Here is a 26,074-nt window from a genome sequence, read left to right as displayed (position 1 = left end):
TATCTCTGTGTCATGCTTTCAGGATAGATTATGCTGCATGCTAATTCCTTTAAGAGACAGAACACTTCTTTGCTAAACAAGACATCACTTGGCTATTACACCTTCGTTTCTTACACAAAACATGACATCCCATCAGTTGTTTTTCTGAGGAGCAATTTATGAACTGAGGAATTTCTATAGCCCAGAAGGAAAACTTGTTCTGGAAAAATAGCATTAAACAGTTAGATCTTTAAAACGTATACAGTTTTACCTTCCTGTCTGCTGAGGATTCAACTCTCCATGGATGAAAGTAGTTGGGATTTTTAAAATAATAAATCATAAATTTAATTTAATTTGAGACAACTCTTTAGTGTAGGTTTTATAATATATCAAAAGGAAATTAAATTTGCATAGCAATGAGTTAAATGCAATTTATTTTTAAATGAAGAATTGCATCTTATCTGAATATTTAATACTGCAAATTGTAGGTTGTCCTCCAAATTTTTCAGAGTTGATCAATATTTATAATCTTTATAATCATCTATGCTGGGTTCCTTCCATGTGCACATAGAGTCTAAAATGACAGAAGTATTGTATAGTGAATATACAGCTGATGGAAATGCTGTCATAATCCAAAGCCAAAACTTATTCTGCCATTTTTTAAATAAGTCAAAAATTCAAAAAGCCACTTTTCCATTTATGCGTTCTAACACAATAGAATCTAGAGAAATGCTGCTTTGTTATTTACACTCTGAAGAATGGTGGTAGAAAAATGCAAAAACTTTGGCTTTTTGTAACTAAACCATTAAATTTCTGTAAGAACAGAAACAATTTTTCTTTTTATTGAAAATAGATTTTTTTCGCACAATATGTTCTGATTATAGTTCTTTCTCCCTCAATCTCCTCTCAGATCCTCTCCATCAACCCACTTAACCAAAATGCACCCTCTGTCTCCGTCTCTCTCCCTCCCCACCTCTCTCTTGTACACACACATTGGAAAACAGGCATGTAATAATAATGATGACGACGATGATGATGATAATAATAATAATCTGAACAAACAAGACTAGGGCAAAACAAAAAAACAGAAAAAAGGAGCAAAGAAAAATCACAAGAAATGCATATTGATGCAGACACACATTCACACATACACAGAAATCTCATATATATAGGGAAATCTCAATATATAGGGAAAAGATATGTAAAGGAAAAAAATTCCCAGATAAAGCATTATAAGACAAACCCCAAAAATACGACTGAGTTTGTTTGTGTTGGCAATGGAGCCTGCCTTAAGTGTGGTTTGTATACCCAGTGTGACACCACTGACAAAACTCATTTTCCCTTGTGAGGGACTGTCAGTTGGAAATAGCTTCTTGGTTAGGGACGAAGGCTTGTACCCACTTCCTGTCCTCTCCTCTCCTTTAACAGTGTGCAGAGTACCTTCCAATACTACTGTGAATACTAGTCAACAGGGGTGAAGGCTCTAGTCAGCACTTGTTTGGCTTTTCCATCTTCAGTGAGTTATGTAGGTGATGTCTTCAGCAGTAGGGCCTTACCATCAGTTTGTAGAGAGCAGCCAATAGCCTTGGCAATAGCCTGGGTTGCTTGGAGGTTTCCACGGGGCCCCATTGGCCAATAACTTGACTTACTGCAACCCATTTCTGGCACTGGAGGTTTCCCCTGGTGGTGACAGATATCTATTTGGGGTACTCTCTCCCCTAATTAGTGATTTCATTCAGATTTCTTTTATATATGCATATTTTATAACAAGCTTCTACTGTATTAGGTTTCAAAAACAAGCAAACTTGTGACAGACACAGAAGCACACATCAGTAATCTCAGAACTTAGATGCCTAAGGTCCTAGAATTGCTAAGAATTCTAGACCAGGCTTGGTTACAAAGTGAGACCCTGCCTGTCTCAATAAATAAACAAAGAATTAAATATCTACATCTTTCTCTTGTCGTCATTCTGTAAACAATAATCCTACAACTTTTTACATAATATATATTCTATTGGGTGTTATAAGTAATCTGGAGCTTATTTCAACTATAGAAAATAATGTATGTAGATTTTATGCAAATAATACATTTTATGTGAGATACAGAGCATGCTCAGACTTTGATCTGTGGGAACTAGAAAACTACTATGGAGATATGAAGGGATGCTAAAGATTTTTCTTTGGGGTCTTGGTTTTGAAGGGGAAGCCTTTTAGAAGCACACCATTCATCGAATGGGAAGCCTTTTACAGGCACACCACTCACTCTACTATGCAGATTCAATATTTGGGATGTGTTAGCATCAGTATTGCTGCAGCCCATGTCCATAATAATGGCATATTGATTCCTAATCATCTTCAGTGGTTTGTTGTTCAGTAAAATAAGTTTAGACAATGTAAAGAGTATTCTAACTTGTTTTTTATTCTTAATTAAATCTAATTAACTTTGGAAGTTTATTATAGCAATTTTTGGAACTGTCAAATTAAGAAAGGCAGTTGCCATCTTTAAGAAAATGTAGATAAAATGTCAAAATGCATGATTTCAAATAGTGGTTTGCTATAGATTCTTTTTTTAATTTATAAACCAAGTAATCTGTGTCTAGTATACTTCTCTGCAGTGAAAATATCAGTGTCCTGCAGATTTTCATGCCTGGCTTGTCTAGCAAGCTGTGTCACTTCAATTGTGTGCCTTGTTTATTTGGCCTTCCATATGAATGGCATGCTTGTGGTCTGCATTGGCTGTGGGCATCTGTGCTGGGCAGTTGGAAGGAAGAATGGGTGCTTTGCCTGGTCCATGACGAAGAAGATGGCCGGACTGAGAGCATTGTTTCTTCTGAATATTGACTTCAGCATTTGAAAGCATTCTCATTTTTGAATCACAGAGAGATCTGATCTGCAGCAATTGACACTAGATTGCTTTTAAGACAGAACAGTGACTTTCACTCAGTTCAGTTCTGCTATTAGCAATGACAGCCCTTTCTACATTTATAAAGTGCTTTCATAGCTTATTACTTTATACTCTGTGAAGACAGTAGTGCCATTCTAATTGCTCTGTTTCTAGCATGTCAACATTGACACATAATTGTCAATATTAACTCAATTTGAGCATCAAAATGAACAATATTTTAAATGAGCATTTCTGCTGAGTTGGCAGGCTAGAAGAGAATTTATCTGGAAATAATATTCCAAGATTATTTTACTGTTTTTATATATTCAAGTAACATGAGCAACTTTCAAATAGTGCCAAGTTACTTTATGATCACTGATCTTATAAATATAAAACTATAGCTAAATGAATTTTGTAGTCAGCCTATCACTTAATTTATATACCAATTGAATAGTTGCCAATATGGGTCTTTGATCTTCCTCCAAGTTAACATTTAAACTACCAATTAGAATAAGTGATTTTAAAATTCAGTTATAGTATTAACTTACTTAGAACTGTACCTAAGTATAGAAATTTTGATGCAAACTTGAAATTTTTGAATCACCAAAGGAAGGGCAGAATAAATATGTCAGTTTTTACTCATCAGCTGTAAGGATTTACCAAGAAATAATAACCTGCAAAATCTATAAAGTATTATCTGTGAATTTAACACACTGATGTTGAAAGCACCAAAGAATTCACATTTGCCCTGATTTGTGTTTTCTTTGCCAAAGACAGAAATTTTTAAAGAAATCATGAAGATATTTTTTTAAATCTTTTTTTCCTAAATGATACTATTATGTCAAACAGGATGCTCATTACAGTTCATTTCCCCTTTCTATTCTCCTGGTCAAGGCATTCTGCCTCATCCCAGTCCAGAGGCATTGTTAATACTTCTGAGGGATCATCTCTACTGCGAGATGGTGGCTGCAAGGGCAAGGATGGGGTATTTTAGTGTTTAGTGTTGTGTAGCAAGGGTTTTCACAAGGCTACAGTCAATCAGGGTCATCAGACTAGGGGGATGTCTGCTATCAAACTCACATGGCCAACGGCAGTTTTGACTCTGAATATTTTTGTAAGTGAGACAGTACTTGGGTCACAACCAAACTAAGTCGATATCCCTGGCATAGTGGGAGACCCCTGACCCCATATCTACACCTTTCCAGTTTGCCCTGCACAAACCTAGCTAAAAAATCCACTTTGCCATGCACAAGCCTTGCTTAAAAAAATCCACTTTGCCGTGCACAAACCTAGCTTAAAAAAATCCACTTTGCCATGCACAAACTTAACCATAAATGCAGAGAGACCAAGGCTGGGGGAAAAAAAATCCTTAGTTGAGTTTTCCTGTCTTGTGTGCAGAATGAATCTAATGGCCAATATTGACTAGCAAAGCCTGACGCTGCATTATTAAGAGCTGTGTTTTCTCCAGAAACCTCTCTTTCTGGTAAGGTTGACACCCCCAAGTTCAGACTCTTTTGGCAGTGAAATTTAGTTAAAAATAAGACATGATAACAAGGAATAGGAAGAAACATTTGTTTTTTAACTTGGACACTAATCAACCAAGTGACATAAGACACGTCATTGAACAAGTCTTATTTCTGTAAATTAAAAAGATATTTCAATTGTCTTTAAGCTTGAGGTTCTAGGTTATAATATTTTGGGACAAGGGCTCATACTTGCCTCCCAAGTATGAGTAACTGGGTTTACATCCCCAAAATCCAAGAAAAATTCTGGGCATTGTGGTGTTTACCTGTGATCCCCGTGATGGCAAGGTAAACCTGGAGTTCACTGGCTAGTTAGCTTTGCCTACTCGCAGAGGTCCAGACAACTGAAAGACCCTATCTCAAACAAAACGTGGAAGAAACATGAGGAGTGACACCCAAGGTTATGCTCTGACCTCTAATTGCATGAGCACATGTGTGGATGTCCACACCCATACCCACATCCACTTAGAAACACACACACACACACACACACACACACACACACACACACAACTAAACATGCAAAGTTATCTCTAAAATAAGCTTATTCCAATGCCTACCAGATGTACATTATACATTTCTGGTCATTTCCTCAAGATGCTTTTGCCAAGTGCAAAGTACTTCTGCATTGCCCAGGGGGAAAATGAAAGAAATTAACAAATATAGATTTATTGTGACTGCCAGCTTCATTTGGAAAGAAGATATTTGTATTTTCAGTGGCATTTTTCTGGTCTTATTTTGTGTTGCTATAAGAATACCCAGATTGTGCCATCTATGAAGGACAGACATTTACTTCTTAATAATTGTGGAGGTTAGAAAGTCTAAAATCACGATTCCCAGCACCTAATGAAGGTCTGTGGTATACAGTAGAAAGGTGAGTGGTGTGTGTGTGTGTGTGTGTGTGTGTGTGTGTGTGTGTGTGCGCGCGCGCACGACAGCAGGCAGGAAGCTACACTTGTTTCATACTGAACCCACCCTTTCAGCTTGTCAGTTTACCCTTGTAGTTTTCTTATAACCTAATAGCCTCATACTGGTCCAGTGGCTCATAAATAAACTATGGTGGCCATATGAGCTTTGAGATTTTGGGGTGTTGGATATACCTCGACTCCACTCTTACTAGCCAGCTCCCTGTGTCACAGGGCTCCCTGGCCCCACAGTGGCCATCATCCCATCACTGCCACTCAGTTAAAAGGGATGGAATGAGAAAAAATTGATCCTTTCAGAAAGTAAAGAAGGCATTTCTGTGTCTTCAGTGCGAGGCGTTCAAAGCCCTTAGGTGTGATAGACAAGGTTTTGTCCTGAGCCACATTCCTAAGCCCCTGGAGACAAACCTTGAAAAGTATCTTATCACACACTAAAAGGCAGTATGTAACCCTTCTTCTTTTTGCCTCTGTATTTATTCTTTGCAATAAAAATTGAGAATAAAATAATATCCTATAAGAATACCTAAGAAGTCATTTCTCAGTGTTCTGTGAGCATAGGAGCATTTTATTGCTTTTCAGTACCTTCGGTTCTTGATGCTTTCATGCATAGCCTCACTCCAGTAAAGAATATTTTAGTGATTCAATTTTGCTATGAAGAAGAAAGTTTCTCTATTTGCAGATATCTTAAACTGCACTGTACGGTGTCAAATAAAGCTTTATTAGAGAAAGGTAGGTGCTTTAAAGGAGAAAATCTTTGGCCAGAGAAGATGTGACTATTTAAAGCATGCTTAACAGATTCAGGAGAAGTAGGGCATGCCTCCGATGCTAGGTTTCCATGTGCAGCTCTTTAGAGATAGGGCAGCTGTCTATGATGAGCTTATGTTTTACTGCTGACAGCTCTCTTAGGACCAGAACGGTGTTCTGGGAACACACTAGGCCCTCTAAACTTAGCATGTGTGATGTTTGCTGACACCTAAGGAGACATGAATTGTCAGCTTGCAGATTCTGAGTCGGAACTACTCAGAGTCTACCCAACTGTGTTCCTGACTCCACTGGTGTTTGGCTATTCAGAACACTATGTCTGGATGTAGGAATGAATCTTTCATGTCCTTTGTGGGATGAATGGAAACAAAAATACATACTGCAGCTGTTTTGATAGCTTTTGCACTTTCATCATCTTAGAGAAATTTATTGTAATTTGGTGCCACAAGTCACTTTCCCTTTGAGGAAAATCTATAGGACTCTATATGATTCAGATAGTTCTAGCAATCTTATCTCTAGTTTTAAGAGCAAAACTGGCTATTATGCACGCAAGTGTGAGTTTTAGAAAGCAACTTGGTTGTTCTGGTGAGAGTATTTAAAGGATCTTTTATTTCAGCTTCTTCCACCCAGTCATTAACTTACTTTTGCAGGCGCTAGTTCCACTGTCATTCCAAGATAGCCTGTCATTTAAAATGAAGAATGGCTATTTTAGGATGGTAGCATAAGGAACAAAGTGTGGAATCTTGGGGGTGATGGGTTCCTGAGACTTCCCAGAACTGGGTGAGGACTTGTTGACCTTTTCTCTCTTTCTAACTAAAAACAGTTACTTTTTTTAAGTAGCCAACATGCACACACAGTGATAAAAAGGGAGTACAGTGACAATTAGGTTTCTCTCTCTCTCTCTCTCTCTCTCTCTCTCTCTCTCTCTCTCTCTCTCTCTCTCTCCCCCACTTTGTGCTTATTATCCAAAGGCAGCTGCCTTGCACAGTTACTGATGTACTCCCTAGATACAATGTGGACCTATAAGCACATAGTGTGCCCTCATTTTTTACGTTGCGATTTCCCTTAACTGTGTATTATTACTAGCTCCATATTAGTATTTATAAATGTATTGGCCTCACTCACAGTTTGAGTCCATATCATAATCTGTTTAGCCAGTTTTCTCCTACAGTTCAAGGTCATTGTCCTCTTTTCTCACATTGTCACAATCAATGCTTAGATGCTTAAGGCTTTGTATTTACAAATATGTAGATAAACACCTGAAGTTGCCACTGCTAACTCTTTGAAACTTTGGAAGCATAACAGTGACTTTTAAGCATAGTTCAACCTAACAGCCACTCTAGTGCTTCTATGTAGATCCCATGCGTGTCGGGGGGAGGAATCCTAGGTTCAGTGGAGGCCTCCCGCCTTAAGTATGTTAGGCCTACTGTCCAGTAGCTCATCCATCAGGGTAGAGTGCTAGATGACAAGTCAGACCTGCAGATGAATCTTGTGTCATAGAAATTAAGATTAGGGGGAATTTGAGGATGCTTTAGAGTTGGAATGAAATATGGAAACTGGTAATATGGGGGTCAACAGGAAGACTGCCCAGAAGCATAGGTACACCACAGTGCAACCCTGATGAGTACCACTCCATCAACAGGCAAGCTTTTGTCTGAGCACATGAGCTCCCCAACCCAAGGCTTGGGGAACAATGATATTTGTTTTTCCTGAGGGGTCCACGATCAGATCTCCAGTACCACCTGTTTTCCCAGCCACGTGACTGACATCTCTCCATCCCACCTGATGTTTAAACCAGAATACAACACCAACCCAGCATCAGGACTCTTGTGAAATCTAGACTTAACTGTAACCACTCTTGGAGTTTACTGGGCTTGTCCTTTGGAGCATGCAACTAGCTATCACTCTGTACCAGTTCTTCAGTTCTCAGGTTTCTGAAAACCTCACAGGAGGAGCTCAGGAGAGCATCCTTGCTTTATTTTCCCCTGAGGCAAAGATCTTCCCCCAGGAAGCAACAATGCTTCAGAAACAGCTCTCCCAGAACATGCCCCACATTTGCCCTAAACCTTTTCCTCTGTTTCAAACAGCAAAATGTAGGTTAATTTTACAGTTTGCTCTGGATCACTGAGGAGGGCGTTGCTTTATATTTACATAATGGGAATTAAGTTGGTTTTCCTGGAACAAACAAACAGTTCCAAAGGTAAATTCAGGTCTCTTTCTTCAGTAACACTGAACAGCTGGAAGCTCTGAAATGAATGCTTTTAGACTTCTGCCCATCCTGGTTGTTCAACAAAACAAAAGACTTAGTTGACTATTTGTGAGGCAGCTCACCTGGACCTGGAGGATTCAGGGATGCCTCCTACAGTTGCTGTTAAGATCTTAGTTGTGCTTCTGGGTGAACTCACTCATTATGATAATTTCTAGATCAATCCATTTGTCCACAAATTTCGGGAATTCCTTGTTTTTAATAGCTGAGTAGTATTCCATAGTGTAAATGTACCACAGTTTCTTAGTCCATTCTGGGATACGTCCCATGAAAAACTTTATTTACCAAGAAAGTGGGTGAGAGGAGAGGACATCCTATTGAGACTTTAGGCGAGAGTAGCTTGAAAGAATGAGGAAATAGTAGGATCCACTCAGGGTCCTGGAAACCTACAAGAAGAACTTTATGACAGGCAGATCTGGGTCCTGGGCTCCTCCTCAAATTAAGGCACCAGCCAAGGAGAATATAGGCAGTAAACTTCAAACCCCTACCAAGACCTAGCCAACGAACAGGATATTCTCCACCGTTGAGTGGAGAGTGAGATCTGACTCTCACACGAACTCTGGTGCCCCTTTTCTGACCACATCCCCTGGATGGGGAGGCCTGGTGACACTCAGAGGAAGGATAGCAAGTTACCAAGAAGAGACTCGATACCCTAAGAGCATATATAGGGGGAGGAGGTCTCCCTCAATCACAGACATAGGGGAGGGGAGAAGGGGGAAAGTGGGAGGGAGGGAAGGCGGGAGGAATGGGAGGAAACAGGGGAAGGGCTAACAATCGAGATGTAATATGAATAAATTAATTAAAAAAAGAGAAATGCAGAAAAAAAAAAGATCTTAGTTTACCCATTCTACTTGATGGACACTTAGGCTGTTTCCATGTTTTCACTATTATGAATAAGGCTGATATGAACATGGTTGAGCATATGTACCTGTTGTATGCTGGAGCATCTTCTGGGTATATTACAAGGAGTGGAATAGCTGGGTCTTGAGGAAACCCTATTCCCAGTTTTCTGAGATAGCGCCAGACAGATTTCCAAAGTGGCTGCACTAGTCTGCATTCCCACCAGCAATGAAGGAGTGCTCCTCTCTCCCCACATCCTCGCCAGCATGTGGTCACTTGAATTTTTGATCTTAGGCAATCTGATGGGTGTAAGATGGAATCTCAGAGTTGTTTTGATTTCTATTTCTCTAATGATTAAAGATGTTGAGCATTTCTTTAAGTGTTTCTCAGCCATTTGATATTTTGTTGAGAATTCTCTGTTTAATTCTGAGCCCCATTTCTCAATTGGATTATTTGGTCTGGTAGAAGAATGGATAAAGAAACTGTGGTACATTTACACTATGGAATACTACTCAGCTATTAAAAACAAGGAATTTCCAAAATTTGTGGACAAATGGATTGAACTAGAAATGATCATAATGAGTGAGTTCACCCAGAAGCAGAGAGACTCAAATGATATATACTCACTTATAACTGGACTCTAGCCCAAGGGGCAGGTCTCTTGAAAGTCTTCACTTACCAGCAAAGTGGGATAGCGGTGAGGACATCCTATTGGGACTCTAGGTGACAAAAAATATAGGAGATAAGGAAATAGATTGATCCAGAGGGTCCTAGAAACCTACAAGAAGAACACTATGATGGGCGCATCTGGGCCCAGGAGTTCTGCTCGATCTATGGCACCAACCAAGGACAATACGTGCAGTCATCATCAAACCCCTACCCAGATCTAGCCAAGGGACAGAACATTCTCCACAGTTAAGTGGAGACTGGGGACTGACTTTCATATGAACTCTGGTGCCCCATATTTGGCCATATCCCTTGATGGGGAGGCCCAATGGCACTCGGAGGAAGGATAGCAGACTACCAAGAAGAGACTTGATACACTAGCATCATATTCAGGGGGAGGATGTCCCCCTCAGTCACAGTCATAGGGAAAGGGAATGGGGTAAAAGCGGGAGGGAGGGAGGAATGGGAGGATGCATGGGATGGGATAGCAAATGAGATGTAATGTGAATTTTTTTATTTTTCAATAAAAATATGTTTAAATTAAAAAAATAAGATCTTAGCTTATTGAGTGCATTCGAGTATTGCAGTGTGTAGCCTGTGAGCCTCGCAGCAGGAACATGATTGCCCTTTCTGAAGATTCTTTTGACAGACTCCATCTTATGTAAGCTCAGAGTTTTCTAAAGCTCTGCTGTTCGATTGGAAGGTGGTGGTGGTGGGGTTAGATACTGGCGGGCAAGAAGTGAGGTAATTACAAGCCATGACCATTTACACCTAGAGAGTTTATAATATAGCTAGAGAGATAGACAGAGGTTGCATATAAGAATAGAACAGTTTTACCTGCTGACTGCTAAGAAAATGAGAGGGAATAAAAATCTTTAAGAAAAGGCTAATTCTTAGGTCTTCTTCACCTAAGTGTACCTTTTCTCTGGTATGTTGGGCTTCCTAACTTTTCTGTATAGACCAGCTCCCAGCCATAGGCTGCCTGATGCTACGTGATGGGCCGCCATGCCAGTAATGCAAACATGCCTTTTGTCCTCTCTTTCTATTCGCCTCCTTCAAGCTACTGATGAGATCACTTGGCTTGGGATATTTTTCTTTTTAAAGTTTAATGAAATTGTTCCCAAGCTTTCATTTGAGTCTATTCTGAATCTTTTATTAATTAGACTAAGAATCCCAAGGATGGACCCTGATTTCTCTGGTATTAGGTGACAACCATGAAAGGACTCTCAAAATTCTAGTAATACAGGGAATCAGAGACAGCCTATCAAGGGCGTGCTCTAGGCCACCAAGGTACCATGTTCCATAGGAACTTCCTATTTTCTGCCACATGAGCCTGAACTCTCTTCAGAGCCTACTGTGCTGCTGTCTGCCTGTCCATGGCATCAGTAACTTTTCTAATAAATCTATTATCCAAAAGGATAAGTGTCCCTCTTGGACCTCAAAATGAAATCTTTCATATTTTTTTCCTTTCTCTACAAAGGGATCTTGAATATTTACATGACTGGACTTTAGTCACAATAGGAATGTAAGCATTTTGAAACATTGGAGCAATTTCTATTTGAAGCCTCCAGTGTGAAACAGGTATAGGCTGGGATGCCCTGGATGAGATGTACTGGGTCTGCCTCCTTATTTGACAGGAATATGTGCTTAAGCTTCTGCAAAGAACACGGTGTTACAGACACTCAGGCTGGGTAGCTGCTCCTGCCACCTGGGTAAGTCCAGCAATAGACTCACTATGGACCAGATATTGTGACATAACTAGGTCAGAACCTGGGCCTGCAAAGCAAATGAGCAGTGGTCCCATTTTCAGAGAAATTGTGGTTGTCTTATAAATGAGTAACTTGGGCCATCTTGTGCAATTACAGGACCCAAGTCATTGAGAGAACAGTCGTTTGCATAGTGGAGGAGGGGAGGGGAGTCAGTAGAGCTTCTAGAGGACTTTTTATGAGTGTTTTCAAGGGCAAGTTACATAGGAGTTTGTCAGTTAAATGTTGTACATTAAATATGTTGTGCAACTCAAGTTAAGTAGAGAAAAATAGGGGACTCAAATGGGGGCGTTTGGAAAGCTTAATGAAACAATGTTTAGGAAACTGGGCAGTTAAGGCTGTGAAGCATTCCCAGACTAGCAACAGCACAGAGTCTTTTCCCATGCTCTAACATGGGCTCAGAGCAGGAAGTGGTGGTACTGGAGCCTCCTGAGCACCATGGCTGCATCCTGTCTATCTGGGGAAAAGCCAAGGAAACTAATACAGAAGCCTTGGTTTTTCTCTTCTATCTCATTTTGGTCTATGTAGCTCCCTTGGGCAAACCCAGCTTGAAAGCAGAGAACTCGATTAGAGATTCTTCAGTTCAGCCTCTGGGGAGCATAAAATAGGGAGAGGAGGCATAAAGAAAACGCATGGAAGAGTAAATAGGGGATATCCAGGGGGCTGCCATATGCATTTTATAGATGACACATCAAGACTCCACTAGGTTGTGCCTTTCATCCTAAACTGCATTTATAGCAGTGGTCTCCCATGACCCAGGGGCACACACACACACACACACACACACACACACACACACACACACACACACACACACACACACACACACACCATAAAAACTGTTTCTCTATCAATGGAAGGAAAAGGAAAATGAGCCTTGCAGCTGACAGACCGACCAGGAGTTCTTATGGCTCAGAACTGAAAAGCAAGAGCTGGGGTGGCATGTGAGCAGAAAGAAGGGGAAGAGCTGGTGACAGTAGATACCCCTGGGAGCTCAGGTTCCTTTCCCTTTAAGAAGAAGTGATAATGTTGAAGAAGACACAGGGAGATGACTGGATTCCTCCCTGCAGTGGGGGTGAGACTCATGCATTTATATAGTTTTGAAATTATTCCCCCAGTTCTCAGTTTTACAGATTTGAAATTGTGATATTTTTCCTCCATGAGCAACATCCAATCCTACTTTCAGGATAACCAGGATCATCAAAATAAAAACTGCATTTCTCTTCGTAGAGGTTTTCTGGTAATTATATCTGGAATTTTGTGTTGAGTTCAATGTTAGGATTCCAGTGTATAATTTGATCTCTCCTCAAAAAGTATGACATGAAAAAAGAAAAACTGAAAGTATAGTTGAAAACAATTCACATTTGTTCTCCATGCTATTTATTACATCTTCTTTTGACTGGCATCCCCATCCCCCACCCCCAGACTTGAACTGTCTGCAAATAATCCTGTAAAATAAACAAGGCCTGTTGTCCTCTTGGAAAAGATCAGGGACTTGGGTCATTGCTTAGTATGTTTGAGGCCCTGTGGCCAACTCCCAGTGGGGATTTACATGAGCACACACACACACACACACACACACACACACACACACACACACACACACTTGTGTTAGGGGACCCACATGATGACTGTGCTGCACATCCACTATATATGTGTAGGCGGTCTAGGTCTGGCTCATGCAAGCTCCTTGGTTGGTGGCTCAGTTTCTGTGAGCCCCTGATGGATCCAGGTTAGTTTACCCTGTATCTTCTTGTTGGTGCTTCAGACTCCATAGGTGCCTCTGGGCTGTGGTTAGTTGGCTCTGTTGATCTGTCATCTCTAGATCCTTTTATCCTTCCCCCAACTTTTCCACTAGACTCCTTATGCTTCACCCAATGTTTGGCTGGAAGTCTCAGCATCTGTTTCAAATGGCTGCTGTGAGGCTCTTGTCTGCAAGCATAGGAGATTATCATAAATAGTGTAAGGAATTGGGTCTCTTCCATTGGCGTGGGTCTTAGATTGGTGGGACATTCCCTCAATCTCTGCTCTATCTTTATCCCTGCACATCTTGCAGGCAGGGTGAGTTTTGGATTGAAGTTTTTGTGGGTGGGTTGGTGTTCTCCTCCCTCCACTAAGAGTCTTGTCTCGGTAGAGGGTATACTCTTTAGTCTCCATAGCCCCTACTACTAGAAGTCTCAGCTATAGTTTCACTCATATCCTCCCAGGAACCTATTCTGACGTAGGTCTCCAGTTTGTCACAGAGATGCCCCCACTCACAGTTTCTCTTTTCTCTGCAGGCCTTCTGTCCTTTTGCTCTCTCTCTCTCCCAGGTCTGATCTCCACCCTTATTTCTCTCTGTACTTCCTCTCCTACCTTATTCCCTCTCTTCAACCACTACCTCTATCTATTCTGTTTTGCTTTCTGGGTAATATTTAAGCATCCTTTCTTGGGTCCTCCCTGCTACTAAACTTCTTTGGGTCTGTGCATTGTAATGTTTATCCTGTGCTAAATGGCTAAAATCCACTTATAAGTGAGTACATACTATGTGTATCTTTCTAGATCTGGGTTACCTCACTCAGGATGATCTTTTCTAGTTCCATCCATTTGCCTGCAAAGTTCATGATTTCCTTCCTTTTAATGGCTGATTAGTATTCCATTGGACAAATACACCATAATTTCTTTATCCATTCTTTGGTTGAGGAATATCTATATTGTTTTCAGATTCTGACTATTATGAGTAAAGCTGTTATGAACATAGTTGAACAGATATCTTTGTTGTATGGTGGTACATATTTCAGGCATATGCCCAGGAGTACTATAGCTGGGTGTTTGGTTGTTTTTTTGTTTTTTTGTTTTTTTTTTTTTTTAGTTCCATGCATTTGCCTGCAAGTTTCAAGAAATCTTTTTTTTTTTTTTTTTTTTTAAACAGCCAAATAATTCTCCATTGTGTATCTGTTCTTTATCTTTTCTTCTGTTGAGGGATATCCAGGCTGTTTCCAATTTCTGCTTGTTATGAATAGAGCAATAATGAACATGGTTGAGCAGTTTTTCGTATGGTAGGACAAAGTGTCCTTTAAGTATATGATCAAGTGCTATACCTGGACTTTGAGATAGATATATTTCCTTCTTTCTGAGAAACTGTTGTACCAGTTTGTACTTCCACCAGCAATGGATGAGCATTCCCCTTACTCCATGTCTTTAGTTTTTCTTTGTGTTTCCCTGATGAATATTTTAAAGTGTTTTTCAGCCACTTGAGATTCCTTTATTAAGAACTCCCTGTTTAAATCTGTACCTCATTTTTAATGGGATCATTTGTGTTTTGATACTAGTTTCTTGAGTTCTCTATATATTTTTGATATTAGTCCTCTATACAACATGCAGTCGGTAAAAATGTTTTCTCTTTTCTGTAGGATGCCTCTTTGTTCAAATGCTGGTGTCCTTTGCATTATAGAAGCGTTTCCGTTTCATGAGGTCCCATTTATTAACTTTTCATCTTAGTGCCTGTGCTAACAGTGTTCTGTTTAGAAAGTCTTTTCCTGTGACAAGTTTAAGGGATATTCCCTGCTTTCTTTTCTGTCAGGTTCAAGGTATCTGTTTTTATATTGAGGTATTTGATCCATTTGAAGTTGAGTTTTGCACAGGGTGGTAAGTGTGGATCTATTTGGATTCTTGTACATGTAGGCACCCAGTTTGACCAGCACCAATAGTTGAAGACGCTTTCTGGTTTTTGTTTTTGTTTTTGTTTTTTTCTTTTCTAGTGTGTATTTCTGGCTTCTTTATCAAAAGTCATTTGTCTAGAAGTGTGTGGACTTATGGCTGAGTCTTCAATTAAATTCCCCTTATTAATGTATTTGCTTTTATGCTAATGTCACATTATTTTTATTAATTGATTTTGTAGTAGAACTTGGAATTGGGAGTGGTGAGACCTCCAGCAGTTCTTTTATTGTTCAGGATTTTTTTAACTGCCCTGGATATTTTGTTTTTCCATACAGAGCTGAGAATTGCCTTTTCAAGATCTGTAAGAAATTACATTGGAATTTTGATGGTGATTGCATTGAATCTATTGTTTGCTTTTGGTATGATGACCATTTTTTACTATGTTAATTGTATTGATCCATGAGCATGGGTCTTTCCATCTTCTAATATCTTCAAAACTTGAAGTAGTAGTAGTTGTTGTGGTTGTAGTAGTTGTTGTTGTTGTTGTTGTTGTCGTCTAATCAGACAGGTCTTTCACTTGCTAGTTACAGTTACCTCAAGTAATTTTACATTATTTGCAGCTACTGTGAAAAGTATTGCTATTTCCTGATTTCTTTCTCAATTCATTTGTCATCTGTATATAGAAAGGCTACTGGGTTTTCTGAGTTAATTGTATATTCAGCTACTTTACTGAAAGTGTTTATCACCTGTAGGAATTCCCTTGTGGACATTTTAGAGTCACTTCTTCTATCTTAGCATGTGCAAGTAAAGATACTTTCACTTCTTCCTTCTGATTTGTATCCCCATTTCTAAACCTTATAGTTGTAAATTATTTCAATAAATATTCCTTATAATGACTGTGTATGCATGTGCACATGTGTGTACACACACTAGAATACATGTGGAAGCCAGAAAACAACTTGCTGGAATTGGTTTTCTTTTCACCAGGTAATTTCTGGAAATCAAACTCAGGTCATCAGTCTTGTAAGCAAGTTCTCTTAACAGTTGAGTTATCTCCCTCTTATTAAAAATGTCATTTGTAAAAACAATCTTTTGTTAATACACTCAGATGCATACTCAATAATGTTCTAGGTAATAATATTAATTATATAAGCCATTGCTTTAAAAGTTATTAATACCATATGTTGATTTAAAACAGATTATTATAGTAAACTTTGTGGTTTTTACATTTAATTTAAAAATGGTAATGAGTGTAGATGCAAATCAGGTGGTGGCGTGCTACGTAGCATGCATGAGGTCTTGGGTTTGAGCCAAAACATCTCATAAGCCACACATCATCGTGTTCCATACCTGTAAGTCCATCACTCAGGGGATGGGGGCCATATGATCAGAAATTGAAGGTCACCCTCTGCTACATAGCAAGTTAATGTCCAGTCTAAAAACTTATCTTTAAAATAGTAGTAGTAATAGTAATAATAATAATAATAATAATAATAATAATAATAATAATAAGAAGAAGAAGAAGAAGAAGAAGAAGAAGAAGAAGAAGCAACCAAACCAGTAAGGGCATGGCAACCTATATTGGGACATTAATTTGCTGTGTGGTGCTGTCATCTAGAATTAGAATAATGAATCGAGTTTTAGGAACTGAGAAGCAGAAACCAGAAACATAAGGCAGTGAGCTGTGAAAATGGTGGCATATTCACACATGCTCCATTGAGAATGCTTCTTCACCCTCAGCTCATGCAGATGGGACAGAGTCAGGAGTCAGTGATGCAGAACTGCTGAGGTGAAAGCTCTTAAGGAACTGAGGTGTAGATGGAGACTTTTAGGATTATTCACGTAGCATTAGAAATTGGTGACTCGGATGAGCACTGATGTCAACATAGTCTGCCCTAAGTGTCAGCAGACCTTTCTTATGTAGTATGTCAGATTCTCAGCAACATGGTTTTCTGAGTCACTGAGCATCTGTCAGCTGCTCCAGTCAGCTGATTAGTGCAATGGCAATCATTGTCATGTGTGAATAACCGCATGTAGCTGCTTTCCAAAAGACTTTATTAAGAATGATAGGTGTCTGTCTGTTAGTCCAGTTTGTGGTCCTCAGACTTTAGATCCCTCATTTTTCATACACATCCACGAACAGCAGCAGCAGCAGCAGCAACAGGAGCAGCAAGAACAACAGCAACAGACCCTTGAGAGCCCTAAGAACTAGAGCATATAGACATAATTACCTGGGTAATTCCAGAAGAACATCAGGCAGTTAGCTTTGCCGTGTCAGGTGAAGCTGAATACACAGGCCTTCTACAGTCAACCAATATTTAGTCCAGTCATTCTAAGTGGCCTTACGATATCTCTATAATTTCACTTCAATAAACAGCGCTCAGAGAAGCATGCATTTTTACTTTCTACACAAGAGTAAAAAGTAATTCCTGTTTTTAAAACTCAGTTACATGAGCATTTCCATTATCTTTGGAAGTTGTTCTGGTTTGCTTTCTTTAGCTGTGATAAAACACCATAAGAAGAGCAACTTCAGGAGGAAAGGGTGTATTTCCTCTTACACCTCCAGGTAACAATCTGTCATTGATGGGAGCCCAAGCAAGAAACCAAGCAGGGAAGGGACCCGGAGGCAGGAACCAAAGCAGAGACCACGAGGAAGAATGCTTACTGACTTGTTACCCATGACTTGCTCAACGTGCTTTCTTATAACCCAGGGCCCTCTGCCCAGAAGTGGTCCTACCCACAGTAGACTGAGCCCTCCAACATCAATCATTAATCAAAAAATGCTGTCACAGATTTGCCTCCAGGCCAATCTGGGAAGGCTTTTTTTTTTTTTTTAACTGAAGTTTCCTCTTCTCAGATGACCCTGGCTTGTGCCAAGTTGGAAAAAAAAGAAAAAAGAAAAAAACTAGTCAGCACAAAAATCTTTGTTAAAATTTTATCAAAGTTTCTTTTGTTAAAAATGAAAGAAACAAGCTATCTGTTAGGATAGAAAAATTAAACATGATTTGCTGATCCTCATATCTTTTAAATAATTAGGTGCTGAATAATTGGCTACATGCCTGGTCATAGATGGCCAACAGAAACTCAGTGGCATCTCTGGAACTTCCTTGTCTCATAATATCCTGTCCAGGCATCTTTTTATTTCTTATTTTTATATTTGTATATATCCTACAGGTTCTGTGTCTGTATATTATGGCTTTCAGTTTTTTGTTTTTATGGGATTCTTGAGTATGCAGATGAGTGGGTCTCTAGCTCTATATCTGTTTCCTTTGCCTCTTCTTGGCTTCTTTTTCTCATGTTGGTTTTGTCCAACTCCAACTTGTTTGTTTTTCTTTTATCTCATCGTATTTTATTTTATTATAAGCCACTTGCTTAAGAGTGGCATAAAGCATTTGGATGGGAGAGGACATGGGGAAGAACAAGAAGAAGTAGAGGAAGGGAAAACCACAATCAGGATATATTGTATGAAAAAAATCTACTTTCAATAAAAGAAAAAAATGTATAAAAATAAAACAATGTTAAGAATTTTAAAGTAAAAGAAAAGCAAGTCATTATCCACCATGAACGACAGCCTGTGTGCATACGAGAACCACTGTGTCTGTCATTTTTCAGCACTATAAGAAACTACTAGCTCAAGGGAAGACAAGCTGACTTTAGCTCATAGGTAAGAGGTCTCAGTCCATGTCACATGACTCCACGTTTCTATGCCTTAGTAAGGCAGAGCATCAAGATACAAAGTGTGTAGTGGAGCAAATCTGCTCATCTCATTGTTTAGAAGAAGGTTGAGGAACAAGGAGAGGCATATTTTCAGGTACCCAGTTCCTCCAAGGGAGCAAGACTTCTGCCCACGTTTTCCACCATGTCCTAACACTGTCATAAAATTACAGATCTGCCCATGAATTAATCTATTATTAGATCAAAGCTCCCATGAGCCAACCTCTTCTTTAAAGCCTCACCTGGAAGCATTACATTGCACACCAAGTGTTTGACGCATGAATTTCCAAATTACAAGATACCAATGTAAAGGTATAGCTTATACAAAACCAGTATAAGACAAACATGATAACGTCCCAGAGGGATATCATGTCTCTCCTGGTTAATTAGTCAGTAGTGGAAGAGTAAAGGAAGAACGTTAAAGTAAGGAAAGTGATCAGCAGGGCGTAACTCACCAGAGAGAACAACTAAGAGCTGCAGAGTATCCATTGTTAGCTGTTGATGGTCTCACCTGTCTAGACAAGTGTAGAGAACAGTGTCCCGGGATTGCTTCTTTGTCCTTCCTAAAGGATAGGACCAGATAGGATCTGTGTGGCAGCAGATCTTATCTCTGAGCTTGCCATGTTATTGACACGGAAAATGGTTAGCTACAAAAACTCTACTTTTGGAAATCTAAGATTCTATTGTACAGGAATAATGATATCCCAACACTGAACTGTCAGCAGTAGGTTCTCGAATAGCAGGAGATTCCACTTTACTCTCAGGTCTGCCCTCATTAGAAGTGGCAACACAAAAGCCATGTATAGACATTTGTTATGAGAGCCATTCTAGGAGCCCGCATCAGCCCGCCCCCTTTCCAGGTACACAAACTCAGCCATGCTGCACTGTGCAGGCAAGCTGCCCTCATCTGGTTTGCAACTCACTTTTCTTTTCGACTTCCAATTCAGACTAAACATTAATACAAGTTTTGATAATCACCCATGAACTTCATGTTTTTTAAAAGGTAGTGTAGCTCTCTTCCTGTAGTGTAACCATAGCAACTGACAGGGAACAGAGAGAGAAAGCTTTCACACATGCTGTGTTAATTAATCCTGTCCTACCAGTTCCCTTCAGCTGAAAGATGCAGTTTAATAAATTTTGCATGAGTAAGCAGCTTTTGATTTGTGAACCTCACAAACCTGTAGTGTTGTCGTTACCAAAAAGATTTGGGGCAAATGGCATTAGAAAAACATATTTCAAGGTATTCTCTTTTTTTAATGAGCCATTGTTTAAGTAAATTGGTCTTCCTTAAGATTTATTTTTCTTATTAAATGATTATAAAAATATTTTTGAATGAACACGTTTTGTCCATTGGTGTATGGGGTAACTTCAAAACTAACAACTGACTATATTCAAGTGAAATGATGAGGGAGCTTTTTCTCAAGTGTATTCTGAAATATAAATATCCTTATTTTCTATATGACATTTCTATGTGCAAACCCTCTTTAAAAAACTCTTATAAAACTTTTAAAACTCATCCTCATTGCTCCTTTGGGAACCACTGTAGCCCAGCTGAATGAAGATGTGGTTTTCTTTGACCAAAGTATGTGAGAAGGGAGTAAATTATGTAGATTAGGAATTTCTGTTTGTATTTTCCACAAATACTAAACCAATTTAACAACTTACATTTGCTCTGCAATCACTTGAATGGTTTTGATTTACATTATATTTAGGTCATTCTGGGTTTTTTCCTTCATCTTAGGGTATCACATTCTATTTAATAACTGGCCTGATTGTGTGGATTGTCAAAGACAATCTCACGTTTATCTGTCTCCTATCTCTGTCTGAGCTGTCTGACAATAAGGCCTCAGGAAAAGCAAGATCATCTAGCATGGATGGCATCCCATTTGACTTGACAGCCACATAAGGGATGAGCCAGAGCCTATTTCCAGACCTGTCCTTAGCTCTGCGGGTTCTGTGTGAAAATGTAGTTATTAAGGACCAGACCTTTGATAGGATCACCAAGCCCCACAGACATTCCTATAGCACTGTTCTGTCTGGATTGAGGTAGGACTATGCCTCAAAGAGGAAAGAGTGCGCTACATGGACTCTGTGCTTGGAAATACCTCTACTTGTGTGCAGAATAGTAGGTGTAGTAAATAGAGTATATTTGTATGTTTCTTGTATCTGTACATTTTTTTGGGATATGCATAAGCATTAATCAATTCGGCATATCATCACCTTATTATAAGGACTGAACTGTATAATACTGGACTATCATGATAATTGAATTAATTAACAATTCTTTGTATTACTAGTTGCCTTATTAATTTTAAAATTTATATATAAAATCCAGAAAATTAACAGCTATGGTTAACAAACAGGAAGAAGTTTGTGTTCCCAAACATTAGTAATAATTTTAATAGATCATTGAAATGAACATGTTAAAGTAGGTTCACAGCAAAAACTTTGTGTTATGTTACACTTTAAGTATAATACTGAGATATGCTCCTTTATGCTTGTGCTGTTAGTATGTTATGTAACTGCAAAAGGTGCCAGAGTTGATCAATTTAAATGTAGGAATGGTCTTTCTTTGTTCATGGTCTCAGAAGTTTCAGTTGGTAATGGGCTAGTCCTGTTGTTTTTGAACCTATGGTGAGGCAGAATGTCACATGGAAAAAGCTCAGGGTAGAACAAGGCTGCTCACCTTGTAGCTGACTGGGAGCAGAGAGAGAAAAGCTATCTCCCTAATATCCTCTTCAAAAGCATGCCTCCAGGGAACCAGCTTCTTTCTACTAGTCCCCATCTCTTGGAATGGCCCATCAACTCCCAGTAGAACTGTGGCCATTGAAGTGGTCAAAAGGGCCACAAGGGAGCATCACAGAGCTTTAGATCTGGAATATTTTAGTATTGCATTTGTTGCTAATGACAACCAAGTAGTGATCTGTTACTTGTTTTACTTTCAAAAACAACATTGTGAAATGTATGACTGTTAAGAGGCTCAGAAGGCTTATGAAGATGGCTCAGTAGTTTAGAATGCTGCAGAAGACCCGAGTTCAGTTCTCAGCTCCAAAGTCAGGCAGCTCACAACGATCTGTAACTTCTACTCCAGGAAATTCAATGCCCTTTTGTGGCCTTTACAGGCACCTACATGCATGTGTACATAGCATGTGCATGTATACACACACACACACACACACACACAATTAAACATAAAAATAAATCTGTTTATTCTTTTAAATATTACCCTGGGGACATAACTTGCTGATAGTGCTTTCTCAGCATGCAGGAGGGTCTATGTTCAATCGTTCAATCCTTCCACTGCAGCTAAATATTTTTTTAAAGTGTTAGACAATCATTATATACATTCTTGGAAAAACACTCAGAAAAATTTACTAGATTATGAAAGGGGATGGGCCTGATTGGTGGCTCAGCAGTTAATAGTATGTACTGACATGTCCATTTGCAGAGGACCAGGTTTGGCTGCCAGCACCCACATCAGGAAGCTCTCAGACACTTATAACTCCCGCTCCAGGAGAACTGACACACTCCTCTGATCTCTTTAGGGTCTCACACACATGTGCATATACCACCATACACATGATTAAAAGTAAAATAAGTCTTTTGAGAAATGGATAATCACACATTCCAGAGGTAAACCATGAGGGCATACAAAAACATGTTGTTTGCTTGTGTCTTGTGTCTGTGCTTCAATTTTTATCGTTATAAGGTCAAATTGCATAAACTTTTTCAATTAGAGTGATATTGCTGCTTTTCCCCCCTTGCAATCTGATATCTGTTCTTATCATCTATATGTGCCAGTTTGATCATTGCTTTATAATTATGAAGCTCATTCGTTTTCAGAGAAACCTCCCCAGTGTGTGGCCCTTTTGAGTCTTTGAGAAACAAGCACGCCATAAGAACGTTTGGTGCAGCTTTTTGAGAAAAGAATTGCGCTTTCTTATTACAGACTCCATACACGTGTAAATGTTGGTGGCACTGATCAGTTGTACAGCTGGGAAACTTTGGCCTTAATATGTCTTTTCAACAAATTGTTTGTCCAAAGAACCCTTACTGATACGACTTACAAGTTTTGTAACTCTCAGAGCTAGAGTTATAAAAAGCAGACATTTGAAGTAGCCAGGAGATTCTAAGGTGGTTGTGCTTTTGTTTAGTGATATTTTATCAGATCCATAATACTAGTGTTTTAGTTGCAGTGTGAATGACTTGATGGTTATTAACATGTATTCAAAACATAGAGACTACCTACGGCCTCCTCAAACGTTGTACTAACCTTGCTTGACCTTGCCTTCATGAATCTGAATTACAGTACTGTTGTTTAGCCTTTTTAAGTGGAAGATTTGAATTTAAAACACATGTTCTTTTAATGCCCACTTAACTTCTTTATGTTTGCTCTATCCTGCAGGTCTGGCAAGAGCAAAATCCGTCCCTAGTCACACGTACTCCAACGAAGTGGTCACCTTGTGGTACAGACCCCCAGATGTTCTCCTGGGCTCGACAGAGTACTCCACCTGCCTTGACATGTGGTGAGAAATCAGCACTTGAGCTAATCTGTGCGCCATGCTTGGTCTGGGCCAAATCTAGGCAAACATCTAACAGTCTGGACAAAGATTAATGGTGCAGAAGTGTCGCCCATGTGTGTGGCAGTACTGTTGTCTCTGTAAAACCTGATTGGGAATGGTACCTCATCAGAGTCGGCTCCAGATGGGACCTCCTAATGGTTCTTGATAGACAAGGTCAAAGGCTTTTTATTTTCTTCTGTCAGCCCTGTAATTTTCTCTGTAAGGTCGTAATTTATGGCTTATTTTATAATGAGGAAGTATGTATCTCCAAAGAGCAGTAGAGTTAGAGGTGTGAGAGAAAATGTTTACATTTACCACAAAGCTCTGGTAATTGGTTTGATTGAAAACTATTGATACCAGTTTTTCAAAGTGAAATGTCATGAGTTTTAAAAAAAAATATGGAGTAATTTCAGGACAGTAATATTTCATGCAGAAGTCTGCCAGCTGTGAAAGATCTTTTTAGTGAATTGAAGTGGTTGGTAATGTTTGTTACATATTTGTTAATACTAGCAAACAACTCTGCATCCCCAGTCATGTAAGATCTAACTGTCATAATCATCAAAGGAAACGAGCCTTGTTCTTATGACTCTGGAGAGAGTCACACGTGGCTGTTGAGCACAGCGTTTCCTTTTCTAGATTCACGTTTAGGTTTGAAGTAAAATGATTCATGGAGCTTGTGGCTATTTTATAACTGGAGCCATCGTCCCTGAGTGATTATGCTGCTGTATTTAGGATTTAGCTGCGCGATCATATAATGTTTATGGCCTCAGTAAAACTTCAGCATGGTTTATTTATGTTCCTCTTGTGTAGTTACTTAAGAGCTCTACCCTCAGCCATCTCGGCTCTTAAAAATTAGTCACTAATGAGCCCTAGGTTATTCCCTGACCTATTTCATATAAAACCAATACATTAAGAAAACAATCAGATTCCTTGCAATGGATAACAATGCAAAGGGACTTTCTTAATGTGTGTTTAAGATGCCCCTAGCTGTGGGGTTTGTTGCTGCATGGAAATCATCTGCAGCATCACATGTACACATAGGTATCATTATAGGTTATAGCTTTATATAGCACTGTAAAAGAATCTAGGTTACGAAACACCCAATGATCTATTATCATAAATTTGTATACCTCATCATGAATTCAATCACATTTTAATGATATTCTAAATCCCAAGAGTAACTATCACCACCTATGGTTTAGTGGCTGAGCTGGTCCATCTTCTCATCACACTCCCTGGCTTTGGCTTTTTAATGGTTATTTACTCTTTGTTTATTTTATTTTTTTAATTGTTTATTTTATTTGCATTGCTGTTTTGCCTGCATGTCTGTGAGAGGGTGTGTTGGATCCTCTGAAACTGACTCTACAGATAGTTGTGAGCTGCCAGGTGGATGTGGGGAATTGAATTCAAGACCTCTGGAAGAACAGCCAGTGCTCTTAACCACTGAGCCATCTCTCCAGCCCCTTGGTTATTTCCTCTTTATGTAGTTAATATTTTCTCCTAAGGATAGGCCTATCATGGGGTAACATAGACGGGGAAGGTTGGAGTGAGAGGCTAGTGCACACCTGGGTACAAGCTGACTGCCTCCTTAATCCCTTGCTGCTTTCTGCTGTTAGCCGAGAGTTGGCTATGCAGATAACAGTTATATCACAGTCTTGAGTTATGAAGTGTTTTTCTCTTTATTTTGGCATGTGGAAATTCTTAGTAGTCTCCCAGTGAGTTCAGCTAAGGTCTCTACTAATAAAATGTGTAGTTTTGAAATAATTGTGGGTGTGGAGCCAGTTTTGTCTTAGTTGCTCGGCAATTTAGCCAAGATTATAGCCCCCTAAATGTAAGAAGCTGTTATTACTGTGCCTGTGGCTCAGCTTTGGTGGTGTTGGGGAGAAACCATTAAAAATATTCTCCAATGGACTAGGGATATGGCTTAGTTATGAGGTGCTTGCAAGTGTGATAACCTAGGTTTAGCATGGTGGCACATGCATGTAACCCCAGCAGAGGGGAGAGGAGACAGGCAGGACACTGGAGCTCAGCTTAGCCAAATCACTGATTTCCACATTCAAGGAGAGACCTTGTGTTAAAAATTAAGATGGACAGCAAGGACACCATTGAGCTCTGGCCTCACTGTGATACACATTCAGTCACCTGCACTCATACATATACACACCCACAAGTATGTACAACACATAGCCACAATGCTGTTTAAGATGTTTGGGTTATTGCTTAGTTGGAGGACATGAATTCAATCCCCAAGACCAGTGTACAGTAATGAGTGTGCTGGACACGCTGAACTCTGAGTCTCAGTGTCCAGTCAGCCTGGGTGCCACTTATTGTTTTTAATTTATCTGTATTATCAGTATGCCCGGCTAGCGATCAATTAAGGCACGGACACTTGTTATATTTTAAAATAGCCTTAGTTAAGTTGGGGGCAGGGCAGACATTAACCCTCTAAACTACTTCCCATAGTGGGGCAGGTATCCCATACCTGCCTCAATCCCATGCCATCTGCTTCTAATAACTTCTATCAAGCTACCTCCCATCCATAATCCCTCAT

The 26,074-nt window shown here is 39.5% G+C and overlaps 1 protein-coding gene across 6 annotated transcripts in view; it reads left to right on the top strand.

Annotated features, from left to right (window-relative positions):
• The window catches only part of Cdk14 (cyclin dependent kinase 14), a 539,697-nt gene that overhangs the window by 292,017 nt on the left and 221,606 nt on the right, over positions 1–26,074 (top strand). For all 6 annotated transcript variants that reach the window (XM_051152013.1, XM_051152018.1, XM_051152014.1 and 3 more), the window contains one exon: positions 23,367–23,487. In XM_051152013.1, coding sequence (XP_051007970.1) covers positions 23,367–23,487 — 121 coding nt within the window. The remainder of the gene's footprint in view (positions 1–23,366; positions 23,488–26,074) is intronic.

This window comes from Acomys russatus, chromosome 10 (assembly GCF_903995435.1).
Source record: "Acomys russatus chromosome 10, mAcoRus1.1, whole genome shotgun sequence".
Classification (NCBI taxonomy): Eukaryota; Metazoa; Chordata; class Mammalia; order Rodentia; family Muridae; genus Acomys; species Acomys russatus.
Note: the sequence above shows the minus strand (reverse complement) of the source record. Positions and strands in the feature narration are given on the sequence as shown.